The 24,291-nt window shown below is 38.7% G+C and overlaps 1 protein-coding gene across 1 annotated transcript in view; it reads left to right on the forward strand.

The window, feature by feature from the left end:
- The first annotated feature begins 502 nt into the window (after nt 1-502).
- Nucleotides 503-24,291, forward strand: part of ECT2L (epithelial cell transforming 2 like) — a 64,691-nt gene continuing 40,902 nt past the window's right edge. Inside the window, exons 1-3 of the mRNA XM_068985464.1 lie at nt 503-568; nt 1,707-1,819; nt 22,610-22,772. Coding sequence (XP_068841565.1) covers nt 503-568; nt 1,707-1,819; nt 22,610-22,772 — 342 coding nt within the window. The remainder of the gene's footprint in view (nt 569-1,706; nt 1,820-22,609; nt 22,773-24,291) is intronic.

Raw genomic sequence — 24,291 nt, forward strand, 5'->3', positions numbered from 1 at the left:
GATCATTAATATATTAATCTATTTTTTCTCTCCTTATCCTCTGACTTATGCCTTCAAAAGATGGATAGGGGTAGGGGGCTGGTGGTGTGCATCCTCTTTGAGCCTTTCAGATTGCAGGGAAAAAAGAAGTTAGTATTCATGGCTAGTAAAGAATCATTCTAATTTTTGAGTCAGTTTCCCAGCAAAGTAAAAAACAACTCTGGTTTGGATTCATATTTCAGTGCAAGAGGTTGAGGAGAGAATAATTTCAATGACTGAGAGTTCATGAACTCCCTGTGCATATCTGTATGGACATATATATATATATAGTTCTAATTATATTTATATAAACAAATATATATAGGTGAATTGCTGTAATTCTATTATTCCTATAAGGACAGCATTGATATACTGGATCTAGGTGATCTTAAGCATTTATTGAAATCAGTGTACATTTTCTAGGACTGGACAAAAATAATTTGCTGAGATGTCAGCTGGGCATTCTCCCAGGGAAAGCCTGGAAATGGAGAGCTTCCACACAAGATTCAGTGCCTGGACACCTTTCAGCAACAAGTCATTAAATCGACAGGTGAGTCACATATTCTAGAATAAGATAAGATTAAATTCTAGGGTGACGTTTACTGTGATATATTGGGTCTCCTGTTACCATATTTAAAATAAATGCTTGTAAGAACTTAGTTTTTGAGTCACTTTAAACAGAAATGAACATACATTTGTCTTCCCCCAAAATAATCTCTCTTCAGCCCAGTTCACAACTCCAGTTTTATGGAAGGCACAAGACCTGCCCCCACTTTTGTCCTGTTTACACCTCAGGAAACAAAATAGAAACCTCCAGGACACACCCTGATTGCTGTAAGGGTGGTGTTTTGGTGTGGAGAGCATTAGTGTGTGTGTTTCTTTAATTTTCTCTTCCCTCTTGTGCCTACTGCACAGTTCCCTGGGGCCTGAGGATTCCCCCTCTGAAAGGTGATTTGAGAGGTAGTCAGTGAATGGCCCAGGCAGCTTTGCCAGACCTCCATGGAGAAGAAGGCTGCCTGGGTACTCAGAGCTCGAGCGTGGCCCAGGCTCCTTCACAAAGGAAAGAGACCAGATGGACTGGGACCAAAACCTGACTAGTAATAAAAGCAATGAGTTTATATTTGTCATCTAAGCCAACCTGGACTGAGGTCCTGGTTTGGGGGCACACTGGTCCTGGTGTATGTCTTTTGCGGAGATACTCCTAACAAAGGCTATTTATTTATAACAGAGGCTAATATTTACTAACTTTCATTTTGGTGGGTGTAATAAAAATGGAGGACTCTGGCTTGGTAAAATCACACCTACTCCACATGGCCCTGTTTTCACAATTAAGCAAGTAGCTGATATGTATTTTCAAGATGAAATGTCTGGGATCTGTTTCTCCGGACCACACTAGCTTAGGTAGAAACAAGAGTGAGGATTCATTACTTCCTTGCTCCCTCCTTGGGTGCCTCTGTAATTACGTCCCCACCAGCCTTTCCCACCTGCCTCCCCAGCAAGCCTGGGCTTGCCTGCATCCCTGGATAAAAAGCAGTTTAAGCTGAAGGGAAAGACCCTTACTACAATGTGAAAGTGCTTTATGAACTGTAACGTGCAAAGCAAATATTAGCTGTGAGGTTGTTAGGTTGCTTATGTCTTGCTTAGCAACTTAGAATATGTTGAAATGTCATTTCTCTCCCAACTTGTAGCTCTTTCAGGAAAGAGTTGCACTTATAAGTCACTGGTTTGATCTCTGGACTAACAAGCAACGTCAAGAATTCTTATTCACGATTTTTTTACGATGCACTAAATCACAACTAAGGTAAATGTAGCCTAGTGATGTAATTATCTTAAAGAAAATAAAATACTACACAATGATCATATAACCTTAAAGAGTTTCTCTTTTCCCTAGAGAAAAACAACACAATTGATATTTCAAGGTTTATAGACAATCTTTTTTAGTGCTGCTTCCTCTTTGAGGATGAAATGGAGCCTTAGGGAACTTGAACACCTTCATACTATAGTGGGATATTTGGTTTTTGCAAAAAAAACTTTTGCGAAAAGTTATAGATAGCTTCAGCCAGTGAATCTGTAACAATCTCTTAGTATATTAAGTTCTCCTTGAAACTATCAGATAAGGTATTTCAAGTAGGTGCTCCAAAATATTTGTTACATGAGTAGATGGATCTCAAAATATCTGAGAAGTGACAATGGCAGCCACATTTAGAAATATAGCAGGACTTGTACAGCAGTGATTACTGATTACCCATAAGTCTTGGTTTTTAATTGTTTCCCTTACATCCTATTATATCTGTAATTTATTTTAAAATACTCCAGCATGGCTGGTGTGACATGTGAAAGTGTTCACTGCAATTACACCCAGGGGCAGCTAGTGTTCTAATCAAGAGTTAGTACTCTTGGGTTGGTTAGCTAGCCACTGTATTGAAAAGGTTAAAATGTCTTAGTTATTACCAGATATATTGCTAAGTAGCATACCAAATATCAGACATTAGTTTTTCTCAGAGCAACTCGTGGCATAGCTTGCCGGATGAATGCTAGAAATGGCCTGTCTTTGGTGAAATTAAAAGTATTCAGATATGTGGACTGGCCAAGATATTCTAGAGCGCCCTCTGGCACACCTGGACCTGGTTGAAGAATCCAGCCAGGCTGGTAGGTGCTTATAAGGATGGATTCATCCTCCAAAATATGGCCTTGTCTGCCTGCGGAATCTCTGAAAGCCTTAGGGCAACAACAAGGGTAGTGATAGAATCCTGTCTCTGGAACACTGTTATTTCTCAGTTGAGTGAACCCTTCACCCAAGGGTCAGAGAGCTGGGATTTCATCAAGCCCACAGAGGCAGCTACATGAATTGGTGAGGTTGGGAGGATAGGCCAACCTTTGAAATTCTTAGGTAGTTACCAAAAAGTACCTAAGAGTTGTGCAAGATCAAGCTGGCTAATTTTAGTTTATAGCATCTGTGTCTCATTCTTTCTAACCCTTCTGCCTGCCCCATTTCTTTCAATCAACCATTTCTTCTCTTCTGCCTATGAACTCACCTTCTCCGCTGTCAGCTTTCTGTGCATCCATGGGCCCATAATGGATTATCCCTGAAAGAGTCACTGGAGGGAGACAGCCATCTTCTCCCATTAACAGACTGTGTTGAAAGAGGCTGCAAAGACAGGTCACGATAAAGAGGCTCTTCAGTCAATGCTTAAAAATCAGGGGGAAGGGACATTCTTATGGTAGTCATTGGCTAGGTTTCTTTGGCTCCAGCTTTGCAGTTTTCAAGATAAGAAAACAATAGACCAAACCCTTATATCCATAATTGCTTTGTGAGCCATCATGTTCTAGCCTCATGCATCACAAAGTGAGCAATTTTAGTCGTAACCACTGGAGGTCATTAGTGATCTTGTAGTATATTTTGAGGCTCATTAACATTAGGCCTGACATTTTTTCACTGGAAACTTCATCCATTGTCTGGTACCTGAATTATTCTTTCTCTAGGACAGGGATATAGAACTAACCGGTTCACTGAAATTTCTCTGCTTTGTTGGACAGCAGTTTCTGCAGAGCTGTGTGTATTTCATAGTCCCGTGAAGCTGTTATTACACGTTCTGGGCTAGTGACTTCAGGGGAAGTTGTATATCAATTTCTAGTCTCTGAGTTTGGCATCCCGAAACCAGAATCTTTAATTTGCAGTGGTGTTTTTTGTTGGTGAACATCAGTCAGTTCATTCCCCACAGTCTGGATGAAGTCTCTCTTACACTACTTCCTCCCATCTTTTTTGGTCAGTCATTTCTTCTCTCCTACAGACAGCTGCAGATAGATACCGTGTGCGGATGGTCTAATCTAATTTGAGCTATGCTTGATTTTAAGTAAATCTAAAAGCCCAACTCATTTTCATTTTCAGCCTAAAGTTAATGCAATAAATTTTAAAGCATCATTATTGAAATGTAATCCACATACATAAAACTCATCCATTAGAAGGACACAATTCAGTGGATTTCATACATTCCCCGAGTTGGGCAACCATCAGCACAATCTAAGTTTAGAACATATCCATCAACCACAAAAGAAACCCCTTTTCTATTAGGAATCACTCTCCATTCTAACCCCCCTCCAATTCCAGCCAATTCCAATTCCTCCAATTCTCTTTGCAAACACTAATTTATTTTCTTTCTGTATAAATTTGCCTTTTCATATGAATGGATTCATACAAATGTGGCCTTTTATGACTGCATACTTTCATAAACTATAATGTTCTCAAGGTTTAGGTATTTTATAGCATTTATCAGTACTTTCATTTTTATCATGAAATAATACTCCATAATATGGATATGCCATATTTTATTTATTCACCAGTTGATGGTATTTGGGTTGTTTCCACATTTTGACTATTGTAAACAATGCTGCTGTAAATATCACTTTATAAGTTCTTCTCTATGGATGCTTATTTCTTTTAGGTGTATAGCTAGAAATGGAATTGCTGAGTCAAATGGTAATACTAAAATCAACTTTTAACTATTGTTTCTTCTGAATTTTGTTTACTCCTCTAGTCCCTATTCCCCCATAATTATGAATAAGCTTGTGACTAAATGAGAGAATTTAGCGTTATTTGAATGCCTGAACACTTTGTACGTAAGCTCAGTTATTTTTGTGTAATAGTTTGTTTTCAGGACAGAGATGCCAAAGTTTGAGATGCTTTGTTTTATAATTTCTGAATAACTTTGTTTTAATTCAGGCAGTTATAAAACTTGAATAGGCTATTGCAATATTGGCCAGAAATATGTTGTCACAGTTTTTATTAAAAGTTTATTCTTAATCTCTATGAGATATATTCACAAATCTAATATTTTACTGTCCTAAATAAATATTCCATGTTGTTAAGAGTTTAGAATTTTTCTTATAATATTTAAGACATTTTTCAAAGGTTCACCTTCTTAAACCTTCCCTCTGTCACATTTTCCCTCTCATCTCAACTTAAATGTCACCTCTGCTGGGAAGAGATGTCCTCTTTGTGCTCAACTTGCACCCCCATGATTTTTAGAAATCTCTATCATGGCACTTCCCCCAACTCCCCATACATTAAGCTTATCTGGCCACATGTCTGATGATTTCCAGTGGTGTTGTCCCCCTGCCTCTTGCCTAGGCTGACCTCTCCTGTGACTCCTTGAAGGAAACTTGGCTGTTTGTGTCTGTCATGCTTGGAGAAACCTATGAGACATTTGAATCGGTCTCCCAGTCACACTGGTGGAACCGGTTTCAAATTGCTTCTGTTCAGCCAAAGGTGATACCTCCTACAAAGACCTTTCATTCTGGGTTTGGAGCTGTTCAAGCTTGTAGCTTTCCCTGGTGGGTGGGGCAACATTTGTGATTCACGTAACTGCATTCCCAAGACTTGAGAGTCACTTGGACAGCAAGGAGATCAAGCCAGTCAATCCTAAAGGAAATTAACCCTGAATATTCATTGGAAGGACTGATGCTGAAGCTGAAGCTCCAGTACTTTGGCCACCTGATGTGAAGAGTTGACTCACTGGAAAAGACCCTGTTACTGGGAAAGATTGAGGACAAGAGGGGAAGGGGGCGACAGAAGATGAGATAGTTGAATGGTATTACCAACTCAATGGATGAGTTTGAGCAAATTCCAGGAGATAGTGAAGGACAGGGAAGCCTGGTGTGCTGCAGTTCATGGCGTCACAAAGAATCAGACATGACTTAGCTACTGAACAACGACATTCCCAAGACATGGATGGAGTGTGTGTGTGTGTGTGTGTGTGTGTGTGTGTGTGTGTGTGTGTGTGTGTGTGTAAGGAGAGGGAAATCACAACCAAATAAAGATTAGCTCTTGTCACTCATCTCCATCAGAGTCACCTGGAAATGGGGTTGGAGGGCAGAAAAATGTACCAACCCATATATAGTTAAGAGGGAACATCCCCTCTTACTCTCATCTCAGTACACCCACCCACCCCCCTCCCAAGGAGTTCCTTGGAGGACTCAGTTGAGGATGTCTGTTTCAGTTGTAATCTCTGAGGAAATCTAGTGCATAAACTTTTTCAGAGACAACATACTTCTAGATTACCCTTAAATATAGAACAGCTATATCATGCTGAATTACTGCCATCCATTTGAAAGAAGGATATTTCTGTGTGGAGGTGGTGGAGAGGAGCGGGGAATATTCAGAGATACATTGTTTTCTAAATTCCAAGACAGGTCTGGAAATGTGGGTCATCCTGCTTCTTCCCTCTCATCAGCCTCATATTCTGGATATACTGGGTTGGCCAAAAATTTCATTTGGGTTTTCTAAAAAACCCCAAACAAACTTTTTGGCCAACCCAATATTTCTACCCTTTCACATAGATCAAATGGTTATGGACAACCACAGGAAATATAAGTATTTGTTTTGGAGGTGGCTTTTAGGGGTAGATGAAACAAAGAAAGAAAATCCTGAAGTTTAAAAGGAAAGGAGAATATGAACTATGCAGTCCGTATTCTCCAAGCCAGAATACTGGAGTGGGTAGCTGTTCCCTTCTCCAGGGGATCTTCCCAACCCAGGAATCAAACCCAGGTCTCCCACATTGCAGGCAGATTCTTTACCAGCTGAGCCACCAGGGAAGCCCAAGAATACTAGAGTAAGTAGCCTATCCCTTCTCCAGGGAATCTTCCCAACCCAGGAATCGAACTAGGGTCTCCTGCATTGCAGGTGGATTTTTTTTTACCAGCTGAGCTACCAGGGAATCCCTCAAGAAAGAAAATCCTGAGGTTTAAAAAGAAAGGAGAAACCTAAACCCAAAGCTTTTTTACCGGGTAGAGGCGGGACAGAGTAAGAGTGTGTGGTAGGAAAGTCACTGGCTTGCATTAGGCAAAGCCTCTGCACTTGAAGTCCTTACTTCCTGTTTCTCCTTTTGTAATGTTTCACTTCTCTTTACAGAGTGTAGCTCCACCTGCCATTCTTTATACACAGTAGTACTTGCTTGTTTATTTACTGTCTGCCTATTCCATTAGAAGGTAACTCGATGAGTACAGGGACTTATTCTGGTATCTCTTTCCATCCCTAGTACTTAAAACACCAGGTTCATAGTAGCCATTCAACAAATACTTGTTTGAATGAATGGAGATGTGTTAGACACTCCTATTACAATGATAATAAAAAGATAATCAAGAAAAAAAAACTTTCCTTTGGTAATTCTTTAGGAGGAAGGACTTTTTTTCAAGATATTACAAGTTCTAGAATATAGGATATTATTAATACTTTGCTTCATTGAAGACTTTTCATTTTTAATCAATTCAAGACTTCTATAAAGTGATTCCAGAAGGAATTATGCATAGTAATAATACCTAAGGGTATTACATATTGCTGGAGAAGGGTATGGCAACCCACTTCGGTGTTCTTGCCTGGAGAATTCCATGGACAGACAAGCCTGGCTGGCTACAGTCCATGGGATCACACACAGTCCGACACAACTGAGTGACTAACACACATTACATATTGCACACCTCCAGGGGATGCTGTTTCACTCTGTCATCTGTGTGAATGACACCTGCTAAACTTGTTTATTGTACAGCTTCCCAAACGTAGCAGCCCTGATAATACTCCAGTCATTTATAAAGTACAAGATATTAGCTTCCATATCTACCATGTATCATTTACCCTCTGCATAGGAAGAGTCAAATCCACAGATAATTTACTGGAAAATGGAGACAAGGTTTTAGGAGACTATTTGTCTCTATCCTGTATTTAAGAATCTCTTTAAGAAATTTTCAGGAGGGTTGTGGCAGAGTCAGAGTAGAAGTGGGGCTTCCCTGGTGGCTCAGTGGTAAAGAATGCCTGCCAATGCAGGAGACATGGGTTCAATTCCAGGAGGATCCCACACGTGCCAGAGCAACTAATCCCATACGCCACAACTATCGATCCTGTGCTCTAGAGCGTGGGAGCTGCAACTACTGAGCTCACGTGCAGCAACTACTGAAGCCCACAGAACGCGCTAGAGCATTTTCTTGCTCCACAGTAAGAGAAGCCACTGAAGTGAGAAGCCCAAGCATCGCAACTAGAGTAGGCCCCACTTGCAACAACTAGAGAAAAACCCACATAGCAACAAAGATCCAGCACAGCTAAAAATAAATACATTTTTTGAAAGAGTAGAAGTGGCTGCCTATAAGACTTAAATGGCTAAAAATCTTAGAAGCAGAAGGAGGATGCTCTTATTACTTACATAATAAATGTTCAGTGAACACCTGTAATCTTTCGTCCTGCCTTCTCTGTGTATTATTTTGATGTCATGGTCAGAAGGCTTTCAAGTGCAAATAATAGAAATGGAATTCAAACAAGACTAAGAAGAAAAGGAAATTTAATTACCTAAGATTTGTCAGGTTAGAGGCTGTGCTAGATCCTAAGATTCAAGCAATGTTACCATGGCTCTTTCTCTCTCCCTTCTCCCTGCTCTGTTCTCTCGTGTGCTGCATAAAACTATAAAGATAAGCACAAGACCTTTACGAAGGAAATTAAAAATCTGTATTAAAGAACAGTAGGAAAAAACCTGGGTAAATAGATATGATATATTTAAAGATACCAGTTCTCTCCACATAAATCTTTCTATTCAAGTCAATCTCAGTACAAACCCCCAAAGAGCATTTTCTTATGAACTTTGAGAAACTAATTCTAAAGCTAATCTGGAAAACAGAATGGACTATTACAGCAATGAAGAATTTAAGGATAAAGAAAAAAATTAGTGAGTTGCACTGCCAGATATTAAAACTACTTTTATCCATTTATGAAATATCTCCATGTAATAACTCAAGTATAAAGGGGAAAAGGACCGAGATAAGTGCTCTGAAGGGGAAGAAAAAAACAGGCAGCTATAAAGATTGGGTAGATAAGGCACTTGGGCAGCTGGATGGAGATCCTTCCTCTTCTTGCATCAATTCCTGTTTAAAGGGCTAGAAACTATCCATCACACACCCTCCCACCCACACTGTTCCTCACTTCCTCTTCATCTTCCTACAAAGCCCTTCCCCCCCCAGTTACCCTTTGCTTCAGGGGTAGTGGGTCTCACCGACACCCAAAGAGTAAGCCACAGTTGGGCAGAATCATGGCCATTCCCTCCTCCTTGAGGTGTCTGGTTTAGGAAAGGGCACATAGATCTTGGTTCTGCCGAAGGAAACACAAGAGAGTGGCTGCTAGAGTTTCTGGGAGAATTTTCTTCACTCTCAAAGGGACCTAAAAAGGAACTTGAGGAAAGGACATGCTTTCATCTGCCCTATAGCCTGTGGTCTGTTGTGCGCAAATCTCTGCTCACAGTAGTCAGTTATTTGGGAACAACTTGAGAACAAGCTTGAGGAACACAGCAAACTACTAAACAGGCAAAGTGAAAATACAGAAAATCTTGACTCTTGACTATTTTGAGTTCTTGACTTCACCAACTCTGGAGCTGCCCTGATTTTCCTTCTTTAAGAAAAGAGAAAGGAAGATAAACAGGTTTTAAGGTGATCCATAATAGTCCATTTATCTACTTGTCACTGTCTTGTCATATCAACTTTCCAGGATCTAACAAAGAACCAGATAGATTTGGAAAAACAAAAAGCACCTAGTAGTCAAACTGATGTCCTTTACACAATAGGAGAGAGCCTGTCAGACCTTCCTGTAGAGTTTAAGTATTTAATTCAGGGCTTCAAACAGGATTATACATTCTTCTAAGTACATCATGCCTGTATTCAACACTCTGTACCTGATTGGCATCACCATCAACATCTGCTAGACTGCCTCTTCTACCAATAGGAAGTCTAGTTCACCAACAATGAAGAGGGTGACCCCATTAGAGTCACTTGGAATTTGTTAAAAATGAACTGTGAGCCTCGCCCATAGACATTTTGGCTCAACATACCTGGGGTGGGGCTGGGAAGCTGTTTTTACTAAGTTCCCAAGATGTGATCTACAGTCAAGTGTATAACACAAGGCCTGGGATCAAGCCAGTCCATCCTAAAGGAAATCAGTCCTGAATATTCATTGGAAGGACTGATGCTGAAGCTGAAGCTCCAATACTCCGGCCACCTGATGTGAAGACCCAATTCACTGGAAAAGACCCTGATGCTGGTAAAGATTGAAGGAAGGAGGAGAAGGGGACGACAGGATGAGATGGTTGGATGGCATCATTGACTCGATGGACTGAGTTTGAGAAAGCTCTGGGAGTTGGTGATGGAGAGGGAAGCCGGGCATGCTGAAGTCCATGGGGTCGCAAAGAGTCATACACGACTGAGCAACTGAACTGAACTGGATGACCTGAAGGCCCCAAGGCTTCTCCCATCTCTTTATCTATTCCTTCTTGGAGGCAGGGATACAGACCATGAGTGTCCAGTCTTTTCTATTATCAATTAACAAAGCAAAAGTATTTGTTCAGTTTCTGTAGGTTTTTCATCTTTCATATCTGATACTTTTTAGTAATTTTAGAATATTTCACTGTAGGTAACTTTCAACTTGACACAAATAATAAAAGAAATATTTTACTCTCATGTAATTGGAAAACTCAGATGTAGGTTTGGCTGCAATTGAAGCTTGATCCAGAGGTTCAGTAATAAAACCAATGTGTGTTTTTTTCTGCCCCTCTGCTCTACCTTTAATGGTCAGGGCTTCACCTATTATGGTTCCTCAGTTGTGTCCAGAAGAGAAAAATTATTATCTTGGTTTCACTCAGATTGGATTAGTTTGGGCCCATGCCCATTTCTGCCAGTGGCTGTGGCCTTGGGATTGACCCACATGAATTTAATTAGCCTTGACCATGTAATTTTTGGAGCCAGCTTCTGTAGAACCATATGGACCACCAAATAGGAATTGAGGTTATTTTATCTAAAGAAGAGGAAATGATAGATGCCAAAAGTGAAAGTGAAGTGAAAGTGTTAGTTGCTCAGTTGTGTCCAACTCTTTGCGAGCCCGTGGACTGTAGCCCCCTAGATTTTTCTGTCAAATGGGATTCTCCAGGCAAGAATACTGGAGTGGGTTGCCATTCCCTTCTCCAGGGGGGCTTCTTGAACCAGGGATTGAACCTGGGTCTACTCACATTGCAGGCAGATTCTTTACCATCCAAGTCAGCAGATAAAGTCTATTCATCGAGCATTCAATGAATCTTTACCAAGTGTCTACTGTATAACAAGCATAGTTCTGGGTACATGAGATTCAACACTAAACAGAGTGTAAAAGACTCCTACCCTCTGAAGTGCATATTTTAGACTAAAACTTGTCCTAAAATAGGAAAAGAAGAATGTCCATGAGTCTCACTGGATATTTGATAATACAAAATAGCACCCCTGGAAATATTTGGGAGTATTTTGCATGTCTTAGAGGCTAGAGCACTGTGGTAGACTGGATAAATGTCTCAAAAAATGTCCAGGCCCTAATCCCTGAAACCTAGAAATGTTATCTTGAATGGAAAAAGGACTTCACAGATATGATTAAGTATTTATGATGGGGAGATTATCTTGCATTATTGGGGCTCAAGATAATCTCAGTGGTCCTTGTAGTGGGTTCAAGAGACATCATAATCAGAAGAGAATATGATGTGATGATGGAAGAGATGGAGCGATTTGAACATCTCATGCTGCTGGCTTTGAAGGTAGAGAAAGGGAATATGAGTCAAGGAAAACAGGCAGCTACTAGAACCTGAAAAATACAAGGAAACAAATCTCCCCTTAGAGTTTCCAGAAATAAACCAGTCCTGCCAAAACCTTGTCTGTAGCCCAGTGAACCTGATTTCAGACTTGTGATCTCAGAACTCCGAGAGGACACGTGTACTGCTTTAAGCCACCAGGTTGGTGGTAATTTGTTATAATGAAAAGGAAATTAATACGAGTAGTGATTTTGTCTTTCTTGTTTTTCAACTTTTTTTCTCATCCTTAATTCTAATTTAAACATATTTATTTACCCCCTGCTAAGCTACAAGCACCATATCAGGTGCTGGGGACAGAGCAGCCAACAAGACTGCTGCTATGGCTTTTTAATTTTTTTATGGGGCTTCTAGTCCCGTAGAAGAGAAAGACTTTAAATGGTGAATGAGTCAAAAAAAAGGACTAAAAGATTTGAGGGTTAGCTAGAAAAGAAACACAAAAATAGTGCTTAGCTTATACTATAGTGCACATCAAGTGTAAAGGATACAGGTTTTGGCAAAGAATATGAGGTGGAATTAAGTATGAGAGGGAATTAAGTAGACAGGGCTCAGTGAGCAAACAGTAGCCTCACAAGGGAAAGTGTTTGGGGAATAGAAACAGCCTATTGGGAAGGTGAGAGGATTCTGGCAGTACCCCAGATATATCACCCCCCAAACCCATCTTATATAGTCACCTATATGTTACAAAACTAGCTTTTTACAAGCCATGTGACTTTGACCTGCCATTTTGGTTCCAAAGAAAGTTTCGTGCTCCTGCCTCAGAACCTTATTTTGCTTCATTGGTCACAAGTCATATAATAATAAGAATCACACAAGGAAAGTCATCCTGCACTCACATAGTGATATCAAGTCCAAGTACATGCATTATCCTTTATTTTTCATAATCCTAGGCAGGTTTGGAAATCAATATCAAGGAAATAGCTACAGTTGTGCTAAGTGACAAAGGAAAAGTAACTGGGATCTCACCTAGTACAAGGGCTCAGGGAAGACTTTCCTGGGGATTTGACACTTCAGCTGGAATCTGAAGGATGTTTAGAGATAGACAAGCCAAGACTTGGAGAATGAGTGTTCCATTTGGAGGGGACCACTTGTGTGAAAGCCTCTATCTATTCAATAGTTCTATAAAATCAGGCCTTTGTAGATGCATTAGAAACTGTAAATAAGCAAAAAGAGGAAAATACCATAATCACCCATAATTGTACCACATAAATGTGACCTTCTGTCTTTTATGATTTATGTGTCCATTTAACTATTTATGAATTTGCATATACAAATTATTTAAAAATCTTAAAAAAATCTTAAGTCAGCCTCCTTATTGCTGTACCCACACCTCGGTTTGCTCTTTTTCCCACTGGAGACCTCAGCACATGGTTTTCCATTTTCTGTCCACCCCAGACCCAGTGGTTATTCTGTGTGACACTCGCCTCCATGTGAAAATCCACCTAGCACAGACCTTACCACCTCATCAAGTGTGTGTGAAGCTGCTAGATAAGACAAGGAGACGCTACCTAAACCACTAGAAGGCAAGGAGCTCTGCCAAGTCCGCTCAGCCCTCTCCAGACCACCCTTCCCACCTGCTCTCTCAGCCGCTTCATCATGATTGTGGCAGCTTCTTTCTACTTCTTATCAGAAATTTTAGAACAGAGAATTAGATTCAATTTCCACATTACTAAGCCTGGTTATTTTTGCAAAGCACACGTTGTGCATTGAACAGCACACTGCGAGGCATTATCATGAATTATTTAAATGAAGCTATCCCTGTCACAGCAAATGAGCAAAGCACATTTTGTTCATTGTCTCCTCACATGTTGTTATTTCTCTTCACAAATTTCTTACTTTGCGACATTAACTAAAATGCAATGAGCCACAGTGTCGTTACTGCAAACCACCCTATTTCTCTGCGCCTCATGCACTGATTCTTTTTTTAATGTGACTGAAGCATTTTCTTTCCTTCATGCTTAAGATTCATTATACTCGAATGTTTCCTTGTAGCAACGCAGACTAGGAACAAATATAAAACATGTGTAACTAAGGTTTACTTTAAAAAGCAACTCAGACTTGATTCTCCTTTGCTTGACTGGGATGGAACAGTAGATGCTAAAGTGGATGGGAACAAAGACTCCGAAGATACTGAGACCTGTCTTTGAAAAGGAGGCTGAAAAGTCCTGTTTTGCACTTATTTTATTGATCTATTTTAGAATTCCAAATGAGAGCAAATTGTCTCTCAAGGGCCTGTGGAATGATTGTGAAGCCTACCTCAGACAGTGAGGAGTTAAGGTCATGAATCCACTGGGATTAACTGTCCTTGTTGTTGTCACAAGTCTCATTCAGTTTGAATGTTAATCACTGTCACTACTGAGAAGATCCCTATGACACCCTTCTGTCTGTGGATATTCTGTGCTGCCAGGAGATGCAGAACTCCATCCGTTGCCCTCCTGCTTACCTTCAATCCCCATCCTTTTCAGACTGCAGGTTCATTTTAAACCACTCTGTTCTATCTCCAGTTATGATAAAGTTGCATGGACAAGGATCAAGAAAAAGCAGTGGCATAAAGTCAGGGGAGTAGAACATACAACAATAATAGGCAATCATTAAACCTTGGAACTGAAGCAAACAGTTGCTTCTTAAAAAACAAAAACAAAACAACTTTTTACATAATTTTTAACTTACAGAGAAAAGGTGCAAAGCTAATGCAAATAGTTTCTTTAAATTTTTTACCTGGATCCCTTGATTGTTAACATTTTACCATTTTTTCTTTATTATTCTGATTATTTGAGAGAGAGTTGTAGACATAATGCCCCACTAACCTGACAGAGTGTGGTCCACTGGAGAAGGGAATGGCAAGCCACTTCAGTATTCTTGCCTCGAAAACCCCATGAACAGTATGAAAAGGCAAAATGATAGGATACCGAAAGAGGAACTCCCCAGGTCATTAGGTGCCCAATATGCTACTGGAGATCAGTGGAGAAATAACTCCAGAAAGAATGAAGGGATGGAGCCAAAGCAAAAACAATACCCAGTTGTGGATGTGACTGGTGATAGAAGCAAGATCCAATGCTGTAAAGAGCAATATTGCATAGGAACCTGGAATGTCAGGTCCATGGATCAAGGCAAATTGGAAGTGGTCAAATAAGAGATGCCAAGGGTGAACGTTGACATTCTAGGAATCAGCGAACTAAAATGGACTGGAATGGGTGAATTTAACTCAGATGATTGTTATATCTACTACCATGGGCAGGAATCCCTCAGAAGAAATGGAGTAGCCATCATGGTCAACAAAAGAGTCTGAAATGCAGTACTTGGATACAATCTCAAAAATGACAGAATGATCTCTGTTCGTCTCCAAGGCAAACCATTCAATATCACGGTAATCCAAGTCTATGCCCCATCCAGTAATGCTGAAGAAGCTGAAGTTGAACGGTTTTATGAAGACCTACAAGACCTTTTAGAACTAACACCGAAAAAAGATGTCCTTTTCATTATAGGGGACTGGAATGCAAAAGTAGGAAGTAAAGAAACACCTGGAGTAACAGGCAAATTTGGCCTTGGAATGCAGAATGAAGCAGGGCAAAGACTAATAGAATTTTGCCAAGGAAATGCACTGGTCATAGCAAACACCCTCTTCCAACAACACAAGAGAAGACTCTATACATGGACATCACCAGATGGTCAACACCAAAATCAGATTGATTATATTCTTTGCAGCCAAAGATGGAGAAGCTCTATACAGTCAACAAAAAACAAGACCAGGAGCTGACTGTGGCTCAGATCATGAACTCCTTATTGCCAAATTCAGACTTAAATTGAAGAAAGTAGGGAAAACCACTAGACCATTCAGGTATGACCTAAATCAAATCCCTTATGATTATACACTGGAAGTGAGAAATAGATTTAAGGGCTTAGATCTGATAGATAGAGTGCCTGATGAACTATGGAATGAGGTTTGTGACATTGTACAGGAGACAGGGATCAAGACCATCCCCATGGAAAAGAAATGCAAAAAAGCAAAATGGCTGTCTGGGGAGGCCATACAAATAGCTGTGAAAAGAAGAGAAGTGAAAAGCAAAGGAGAAAAGGAAAGATATAAGCATCTGAATGCAGAGTTCCAAAGAATAGCAAGAAGAGATAAGAAAGCCTTCTTCAGCGATCAATGCAAAGAAATAGAGGAAAACAACAGAATGGGAAAGACTAGAGATCTCTTCAAGAAAATTAGAGATACCAAGGGAACATTTCATGCAAAGATGGGCTCGATAAAGGGCAGAAATGGTATGACCTAACAGAAGCAGAAGATATTAAGAAGAGGTGGCAAGAATACACGGAAGAACTGTACAAAAAAGATCTTCACGACCAAGATAATCATGATGATGTGATCACTCATCTAGAGCCAGACATCTTGGAAAGTGAAGTCAAGTGGGCCTTAGAGAGCATCAATACAAACAAAGCTAGTGGAGGTGATGGAATTCCAGTTGAGCTGTTTCAAATCCTGAAAGATGATGCTGTCAAAGTGCTGCACTCAATATGCCAGCAAATCTGGAAAACTCAGCAGTGGCCACAGGACTGGAAAAGGTCAGTTTTCATTCCAATCCCAAAGAAAGGCAATGCCAAAGAATGCTCAATCTACTGCACAATTGCACTCATCTCACATGCTAGTAAAGTAATGCTCAAAATTCTCCAAGCCAGGCTACAGCAATACGTGAACAATGAACTCCCTGATGTTCAAGCTGGTTTTAGAAAAGGCAGAGGAACCAGAGATCAAATTGCCAATATCCGCTGGATCATCAAAAAAGCAAGAGAGTTCCAGTAAAACATCTACTTCTGCTTTATTGACTATGCCAAAGCCTTTGTGTGGATCACAATAAACTGTGGAAAATTCTGAAAGAGATGGGAATACCAGACCACCTAACCTGCCTCTTGAGAAATCTGTATGCAGGTCAGGAAGCAACAGTTAGAACTGGACATGGAACAAGAGACTGGTTCCAAATAGGAAAAGGAGTACGTCAAGGCTGTATATTGTCACCCTGCTTATTTAACTTATATGCAGAGTACATCATGAGAAACGCTGGAATGGAAGAAACACAAGCTGGAATCAAGATTGCCAGGAGAAATATCAATAACCTCAGATATGCAGATGACACCACCCTTATGGAAGAAAGTGAAGAGGAACTAAAAGGCCTCTTGATGAAAGTGAAAGAGGAGAGCAAAAAAGTTGGCTTAAAGCTCAACATTCAGAAAAATGAAGATCATAGCATCTGGTCCCATCACTTCATGGCAAATAGATGGGGAAACAGTGGAAACAGTGTCAGACTTTATTTTGGGGGGCTCCAAAATCACTGCAGATGGTGATTGCAGCCATGAAATTAAAAGACGCTTACTCCTTGGAAGAAAAGTTATGACCAACCTAGATAGTATGTTCAAAAGCAGAGACATTACTTTGCCAACCTAGGTCTGTCTAGTCAAGGCTATGGTTTTTCCTGTGGTCATGTATGGATGTGAGAGTTGGACTGTGAAGAAGGCTGAGCGCTAAAGAATTGATGCTTTTGAGCTGTGGTGTTGGAGACGACTCTTGAGAGTCCCTTGGACTGCAAGGAGATCCAACCAGTCCATTCTGAAGGAGATCAACCCTGATATTTCTTTGGAGGGAATGATGCTAAAGCTGAAACTCCAGTACTTTGGCCACCTCATGCGAAGAGTTGACTCATTGGAAAAGACTTTGATGCTGGGAGGGATTGGGGGCAGGAGGAGAAGGAAACGACCAAGGATGAGATGGCTGGATGGCATCACTGACTCAATGGACGTGAGTCTGAGTGAACTCCGGGAGATGGTGATCAACAGGGAGGCCTGGCGTGCTGCGATTCATGTGGTCGCAAAGAGTTGGACATGACTGAGCGACTGAACTGAACTGAACCGAACTGAACTCTAAGCATTTCAGTATGTTTCCTAAAAATCAAGTGTGCTCTGCTGAAAAATCTCAGTACATCCTCCAATGTCAGGAAATTATCATCAATTCAACAGTAATGTCCAACGCATAGATGCCATTCAATATTCCTGATTGTTCCAACAATGTCTTTTACAATCATCCTTTCCTTCTCAGTCCAAATCCAACCAAGGTTTTTTGTTGTATTTAGATTTCAGGTCTCTACATCCACCTTCAATGTGGCAAAATTCCTCAGTTTTTCCTTGTCTTTTCTTACTTGACACTTGAAGAAGGTAGAGCTGCTACTTTGTTGAATGACCTTCAGTTTGTGGTTGACTGATATTTCCTCAAGATTACTTTGAGGTCATACATTCTTGGCAGGAATAACACAGACTTGATGCTGTGTTCTTCTCAGTGGATCATACTGGGGGTTTAGTATATCAGGTTGTCCCACTGTTAATGATCTTGACAAAAGTATTTGAGTGATTAGTTTTAAATTAACTAGTAAGTATTTATGCAAGTATTTTTTTTCTCATCAAACTTTTACCCACTAGTCTTTAGCATATGTTGTTGATTCTAATCTGAAGTACTGTTTACTGTGATAGCTGATTTCTTCATTTCTTAATTTCTTCTATATGTATGAAATGGTGTTCTATTGTAAGGTAGAACATTTCTTTCTCCCAGGACTTGAAATGAGGCCCCAGTTAAGCCAAAAGTTTGTTATTTCATGGTCAAAACTGTCTCTGGGTCTAATGGATATTCAACAATCTGTTGGTAAGGGTAACTAAGGTCTTTTTTTGTCCCTCACTGGAGGTGCCATTTTCATTTTGCATTGAAACTTTCTGAGGCTTGGCCCACTCTATGGAAATTTAGGTTAGAGAAGACCCACTGAAGGATGAAAGCTGCTCAGAGTCATCACTGTTCTTTCAGTGAGTTAATCTGTGTCCACTGGGACTCAGTAATAGGGCAGCAGCAGCCACTTAGAGAGAAAAAGTCTTGAAGTCCCAGTGGTGTTAGGTAAATGAGTTCTGGTAGGTTCTTATACCAAAGTTTTCAGTTAGCTGTAAGATTAGCCACAAAATGTCAGTGATTCTGCAGAGTTTGGAGGAAATCAGGGAGTCTCAGGGAAAAGCTTAATTTACTGATACCTGGATTGCTATCTGGAGGCTTAGAACTGTAGCAGATGTTTATTGCTAATATATAAAGAGAACAATCATGTATTAAGTATCTTTTTTGTGTGTGTAGTTGTTAGCTGCAGGGCCAGCAGTACATCCTTCATAGACCATGATATGTTTTTTGGTCTAAGAGGGCCTCTAAGATGATCACTTTAGTAGGGCCTTGGACTTTGTATTCCTTCAAGATCTATCTCTGCTTAGGTGGCATGCTTGTAAGTTTTCTTGAAGGGTATTGTATTTTAGAAGTTTTCTTTGTGGATGTCCTATTAAGAAGTTTTTGTTGAATCTATTAACATATGATATAGTTTATGCTTAATTTTTCTTTTTTAGTGATAAACACTGAAATATTTGTGCATGAAATTATATAATGTCTTAGATTTGCTTTAAAATAATATGGGGATGATTGAGGAAGATGAAGAACAGGATATGGCAGAAACCAGGTTGGGTATAGGATGACAATTATTTAAATTAATTACTAGAGTCATAATAGTATTACAAATGTTAATGTAAGATAAAGACATTTTCAAATAAAAGGAAACTGACAAATTTTGTTGTCAGAAGACCTGCAATAAAGAAATGCTAAAGGAAGTTCTTCAGGCTAAGGAAATTGATACCAGATGGAAACTTGGATTTAAGAGCAGGAATGAAGAGCACAGGAAGTAATAAATGTGGGAGAAAATATAAAATTTTAAAGTTATTTTAAAGATATATGACTAAAGCGAAACAATGAATTGTGGGGTTTATAACATGAGTAGATGCAGTAGAGATGACAACAAATGCACAAAGGATAGTGAGAATTATATCGTTGCACTGGTCTTTAATTTTACATAAATATTAGCTCTATGTAGACTATGAAAAGTTAAAGATGCATATCATACTTCTTGGAAACAGCTTTAAAAAGTAGTGCCAAGATACCCTAAAAAACAAATAAAGGAATTAAAATAGAATACAGAAATATTTATTAATTCAAATCAAGGCAAGAGAAGAGGAATAAAGTTTCACAAAACAGATGGGACAACCAAACAACAAATAACAAATTTGAGATTTGGGTTCAACTATCACCAATCAATCCTAAAGGAAATCATCTCTGAAAATGCATTGGAAGAACTGACGTGCAAGCTGAAGCTCCAATATTTTGGCCACCTGATATGAAGAGCTGACTCATTGGAAAAGACCCTGATGTTGGGAAAGGTTGAAAGACAAAGGAGAAGGCAGGTGGCAGAGGATAAGATGATTAGATAGCATCACTGACTCAATGGACATGAATTTGAGCAAACTCTGGGAGATAGTGAAGGACAAGGAAGCCTTGTGTGCTGCAGTCCATGGGGTTTCAAAGAGTCAGACATGACTTAGCAACTGAACAACACAGCAACAATAACAATAATTCCCTAGAGAAGGAAATGACAACCCACTACAATATTCTTGCCTGGAAAAATCTCATGGACAGAGGAACTTGGTGGGCTACACTCCATGGAGTCACAAAAGAGTTGGACATGACTTAGCAACAGAGCATATAACAATATTTAAATTAAATATAAGCAGACTAAACCATCAAATAAAGACAATGTTTGTCAAGTGAGCAAAAAGATAATCTCACTGTATATTGACTACAAGGGACACTTTTAAATATGACTTTTTTTTTGCCGTGGCATGTGGGATCTTAGTTCCCCAACCAGGGATCAAATTCGTACCCCTTGTAGTGGAAGCATGGATCCCTAGCCACCGGACCACCAGAGAATTCCCTACATTTTAAATATAAAGGCACTTATTGGTAAAGTATAAGAATGCTGCTGCTGCTGCTAAGTCACTTCAGTCGTGTCCAACTCTGCGTGACCCATAGATGGCAGCCCACCAGGCTCCTCCATCCCTGGGATTCTCCAGGCAAGAACACTGGAGTGGGTTGCCATTTCCTTCTCCAGTGCATGCATGCATGCTAAGTCACTTCAGTTGTGTCCGACTCTTTGTGACCCTATAAACAGCAGCCCACCAGGCTCCTCTATCCACAGGATTCTCTAGGCAAAAATACTGGAGTAGCTTGCCATTTTGTTCTCCAAGTATAAGAATAGGAAAACATATTATACATTATGCAAATAGTAAGCATATAAAAGTAGGATGGCAACATTAATATCAGACAAAATGGACTTGAAGACAAGGAATGTTACCAGAGAGATAAAGATGGGCATGTTATAGTAAGAAAAGTAACAATTCATCAAGAAGTCACAACAATTATAAATGTTTATGTACCAAAGAACAGAGTTTGAAATTACATGAAACAAAAACCGACAGAATAGAACCAAAGAAAAGGAAGTTAGTTTGAATATAGAAGACCTGAGCAATCTTATTTTCCTAGAACTAACATTTATAGAAAACTAGACACAACAATTTCCAAATATATGTTTTTTTATGAGCAAAGTAACATTTATCAAGATGCATTATTTCCTGGTCCACAAACTAAGACTCAAACATTTCAAAATTCTTGAAATCTTATTAAATATATTCTTTAACAACAATGCAATAAATCTGGGGATTGATAAAAATAAGATATCTAGAAAATCCCCAACTATTTAGAGATTAACATTACTTATAAATAACCTATGATCAAATAAAAATCACAAGAGAAATTAGAAAATATTTCAAGTTGAACGACAATGAAAATATGACATGGCTAAAGTGGACTGCAGTGCAGCTTAGAGGGATAATATAATGTAAACATTTTTGTTAAAGAATAAAAGAATTTAAAATTAACAATCTAAATTTCCACCTTAAGAAAAGGGGGGAAAAATACAGCAAACTATACCCAAAGTGAGTAGAAGGAGAGAATTGATGAAGACTGGAAATCAATAATAAGAAGAAACTGAACAAACAATAGAGAAAAACTATGAAAACAAAAACTGGTTTGTTATAAATAGTAACAAAATTGATGAACTCCTAGGAAGAGTAATCAAGGAAAACAGAGAGAGAAAATGTGAATTAGTAATATCAGGAATATAAAATTGGCTGTTGCTATAGATTCTATAAACATCTAAAAAACATAAAATTATCAACATTTTTTTACTAATAATTTAAATAGTTTTATAGATTCTACATACATGGTGCATGAATTGAGACAGTTTACTGCTCCCTTTCCAATACATATACCTTTTATTATTTTCTTCCCTTATTGAACTGGCTAGTATCTCTATCCCATGTTAAAGTAGTGAGTGTAGACAATCTTGCTTTGTCAGGAGGGAGACATTTACTATTTCACAATGAAGTGTGATGGAGCTATAGGTTTTTATTCTAATTGCACTGGGAAATCATTGCAGGCTTTTACTTGCATGAGTGATATTATCTAATTTATATTTTTAAAAACCACTTGGGCTACTGTGTGGAAAATGGGCTCTAGGAAGAGTGGAGTGGAAGCAGTGAGGCAATCAGGAGGTGGCTACACTCGCCCAGGAGAGACGTGGTGGTTCTCTGAGCAGAGAAAAGGCAGTGGAGGTTGAGAGAAGTGGCTGTGTTGGGGCATATATTTTGGGGGATGTCTATTTGTAGAGCTGACAGGACTTGTTGATTTATTGAATTTGGGTAAAGAAAAAACCCAGATTTACGTTGTATACAACCATGTTTATTTCAGAATTTTCCCCTGTGAATTTTAGATATTGATTTATATTGATAATATATAATTTTGTATTGATAATTCATTTTTCCCTTTAGAATGGACCATTGAATGTGGATACAGTATTCTTAAAAATCTAGCCATGTTATTTAGGACTTAATTTTTTTTAAAGGTAGAAAATTAGAGAAAGAACAGTGACCAATATTTATACCAGATTTATAATCAACTTAAAATATTAGTGTTCTGAACTGAATTTCTCTATTTTTCTTTTTAGGCTTATCCAAGACTGGTTTTCAGAAAGGATGCAAGTGGCCAAAGTGGATTTCTCTACAGTGTTACCACGCTTCATTTCTCTATATATCTTTTCCTTTCTGAATCCAAAAGATTTGTGTGCAGCTGCCCAAGTCAGCTGGTCCTGGAAATTTTTAACTGAACAGGTTTACCATTTGTCACTTCCTAGTAATAGGACTCAGATGTAACTGTCATCTGTAATGAGGCAATGAGGGTAGCTCCTTTCCCTGAAAATAATAAGTGAGGGTGTCTGAACCATAATTAATTTATTCTTAAGAGGAAAAAAATAGGGAATTTTTAATGGGGAATTACATTTAATGGGGGAATTAAATACAGTAATTTATTTTATAACTCAGGGGATATACACTATTCTAATAATTCACATAATTCTGATAATCTTTAAATAGTCAATTTAATTTTTTAGAAAATAATTTATCTTGGTTAAGAAGTCCAATATTTTGTGAAAATTTATTTAAGATTTGGTTTTAAATGATATTGTTTTAGTCATGACAACCCACCTTAAAAATCGCTCTACAACCACAACTTTGGCTGCTCTCTCTTTGGCTAACCTCTGTTGAAGAATATAAAACTAGATCTCCTACATCTGCTGCCATTAATTCTGCCTCTGGGATGTTTATCTCTTTACTTTTAGAAGACTTAATGGAATGTAATAGTCGGCATACTTTAAATACAAATCAATAATTTACTCCTCTAACTTGTACAAACTTTCCAGGATGGACTTATGTTGATATTCTGATCTCACAGAATACCTGGCTCTCCATGGAGGGGCCACATGAAAAGCCAACTGTGAGCCCTGGATTTATAGCATTTGTGAATCCAGGTTTAGTGTTCTCATGGTATAGTGTTTCCTCTATTTTTGCTTTCAACCTTTCTCTGTCCTTACATTTAAGGAACATTCTTATAAGCAAAATATGGTAGTGGTTTTCTTTTACCACTTGACAATCTTTGACTTTTACCTGGAATCATTTAGTCTGTTCACGTTTATGTAAATACTGATACATTTGGGCTTAAGTCCACCATTTTACTATTTTTATTTACTATTTACTATTTTGCTTTTCTGTCTTCCTTTACAATTAACTTAAATATTTCTTAGATTAATTGTAAATTCTTTAGCAGTTCTTTCATGGCTACCATAGAGATTACAGCTCTTATCCTAGGGTTATTTTACTACCTCTGAGATAATGTAAGCATAGAACTCTTTAACTCCATTTGCTTCCCTGCTCAGTTTCTATGCTTTTGTTCTCAAACATTTTAATTTTACACATAAACACATATAAAATATACAAATATAGATTAAGATATATATTATATGTAAATATATACTAATATATTAAAATATATTTTATAATATCTCTTGTTTATAAAATATATGCATACCTCATGAATATTTAAAACAACTGTTTAATTTAATAGTCAATATTACTTACAAATAAACTTTTTCTGTTATACTTCGTACCTTTCTGCATCTCTGATTTCCCTATGGGGTTCAATTTTTTCTGAATTCTCTGTAATATTTCTTTTAGTACAGCTTGCTACTGACATTCTCTCAGTTTTTGTCTGAAAATGTCTTTATTTCACCTTCAAATTTGAAGGATATTTTCACTGGGAATTTGAACTCTAGGTTAGCAATTAATTACTTATTAG

Source organism: Capricornis sumatraensis, chromosome 13 (assembly GCF_032405125.1).
Source record: "Capricornis sumatraensis isolate serow.1 chromosome 13, serow.2, whole genome shotgun sequence".
In the NCBI taxonomy this organism is placed as follows: domain Eukaryota; kingdom Metazoa; phylum Chordata; class Mammalia; order Artiodactyla; family Bovidae; genus Capricornis; species Capricornis sumatraensis.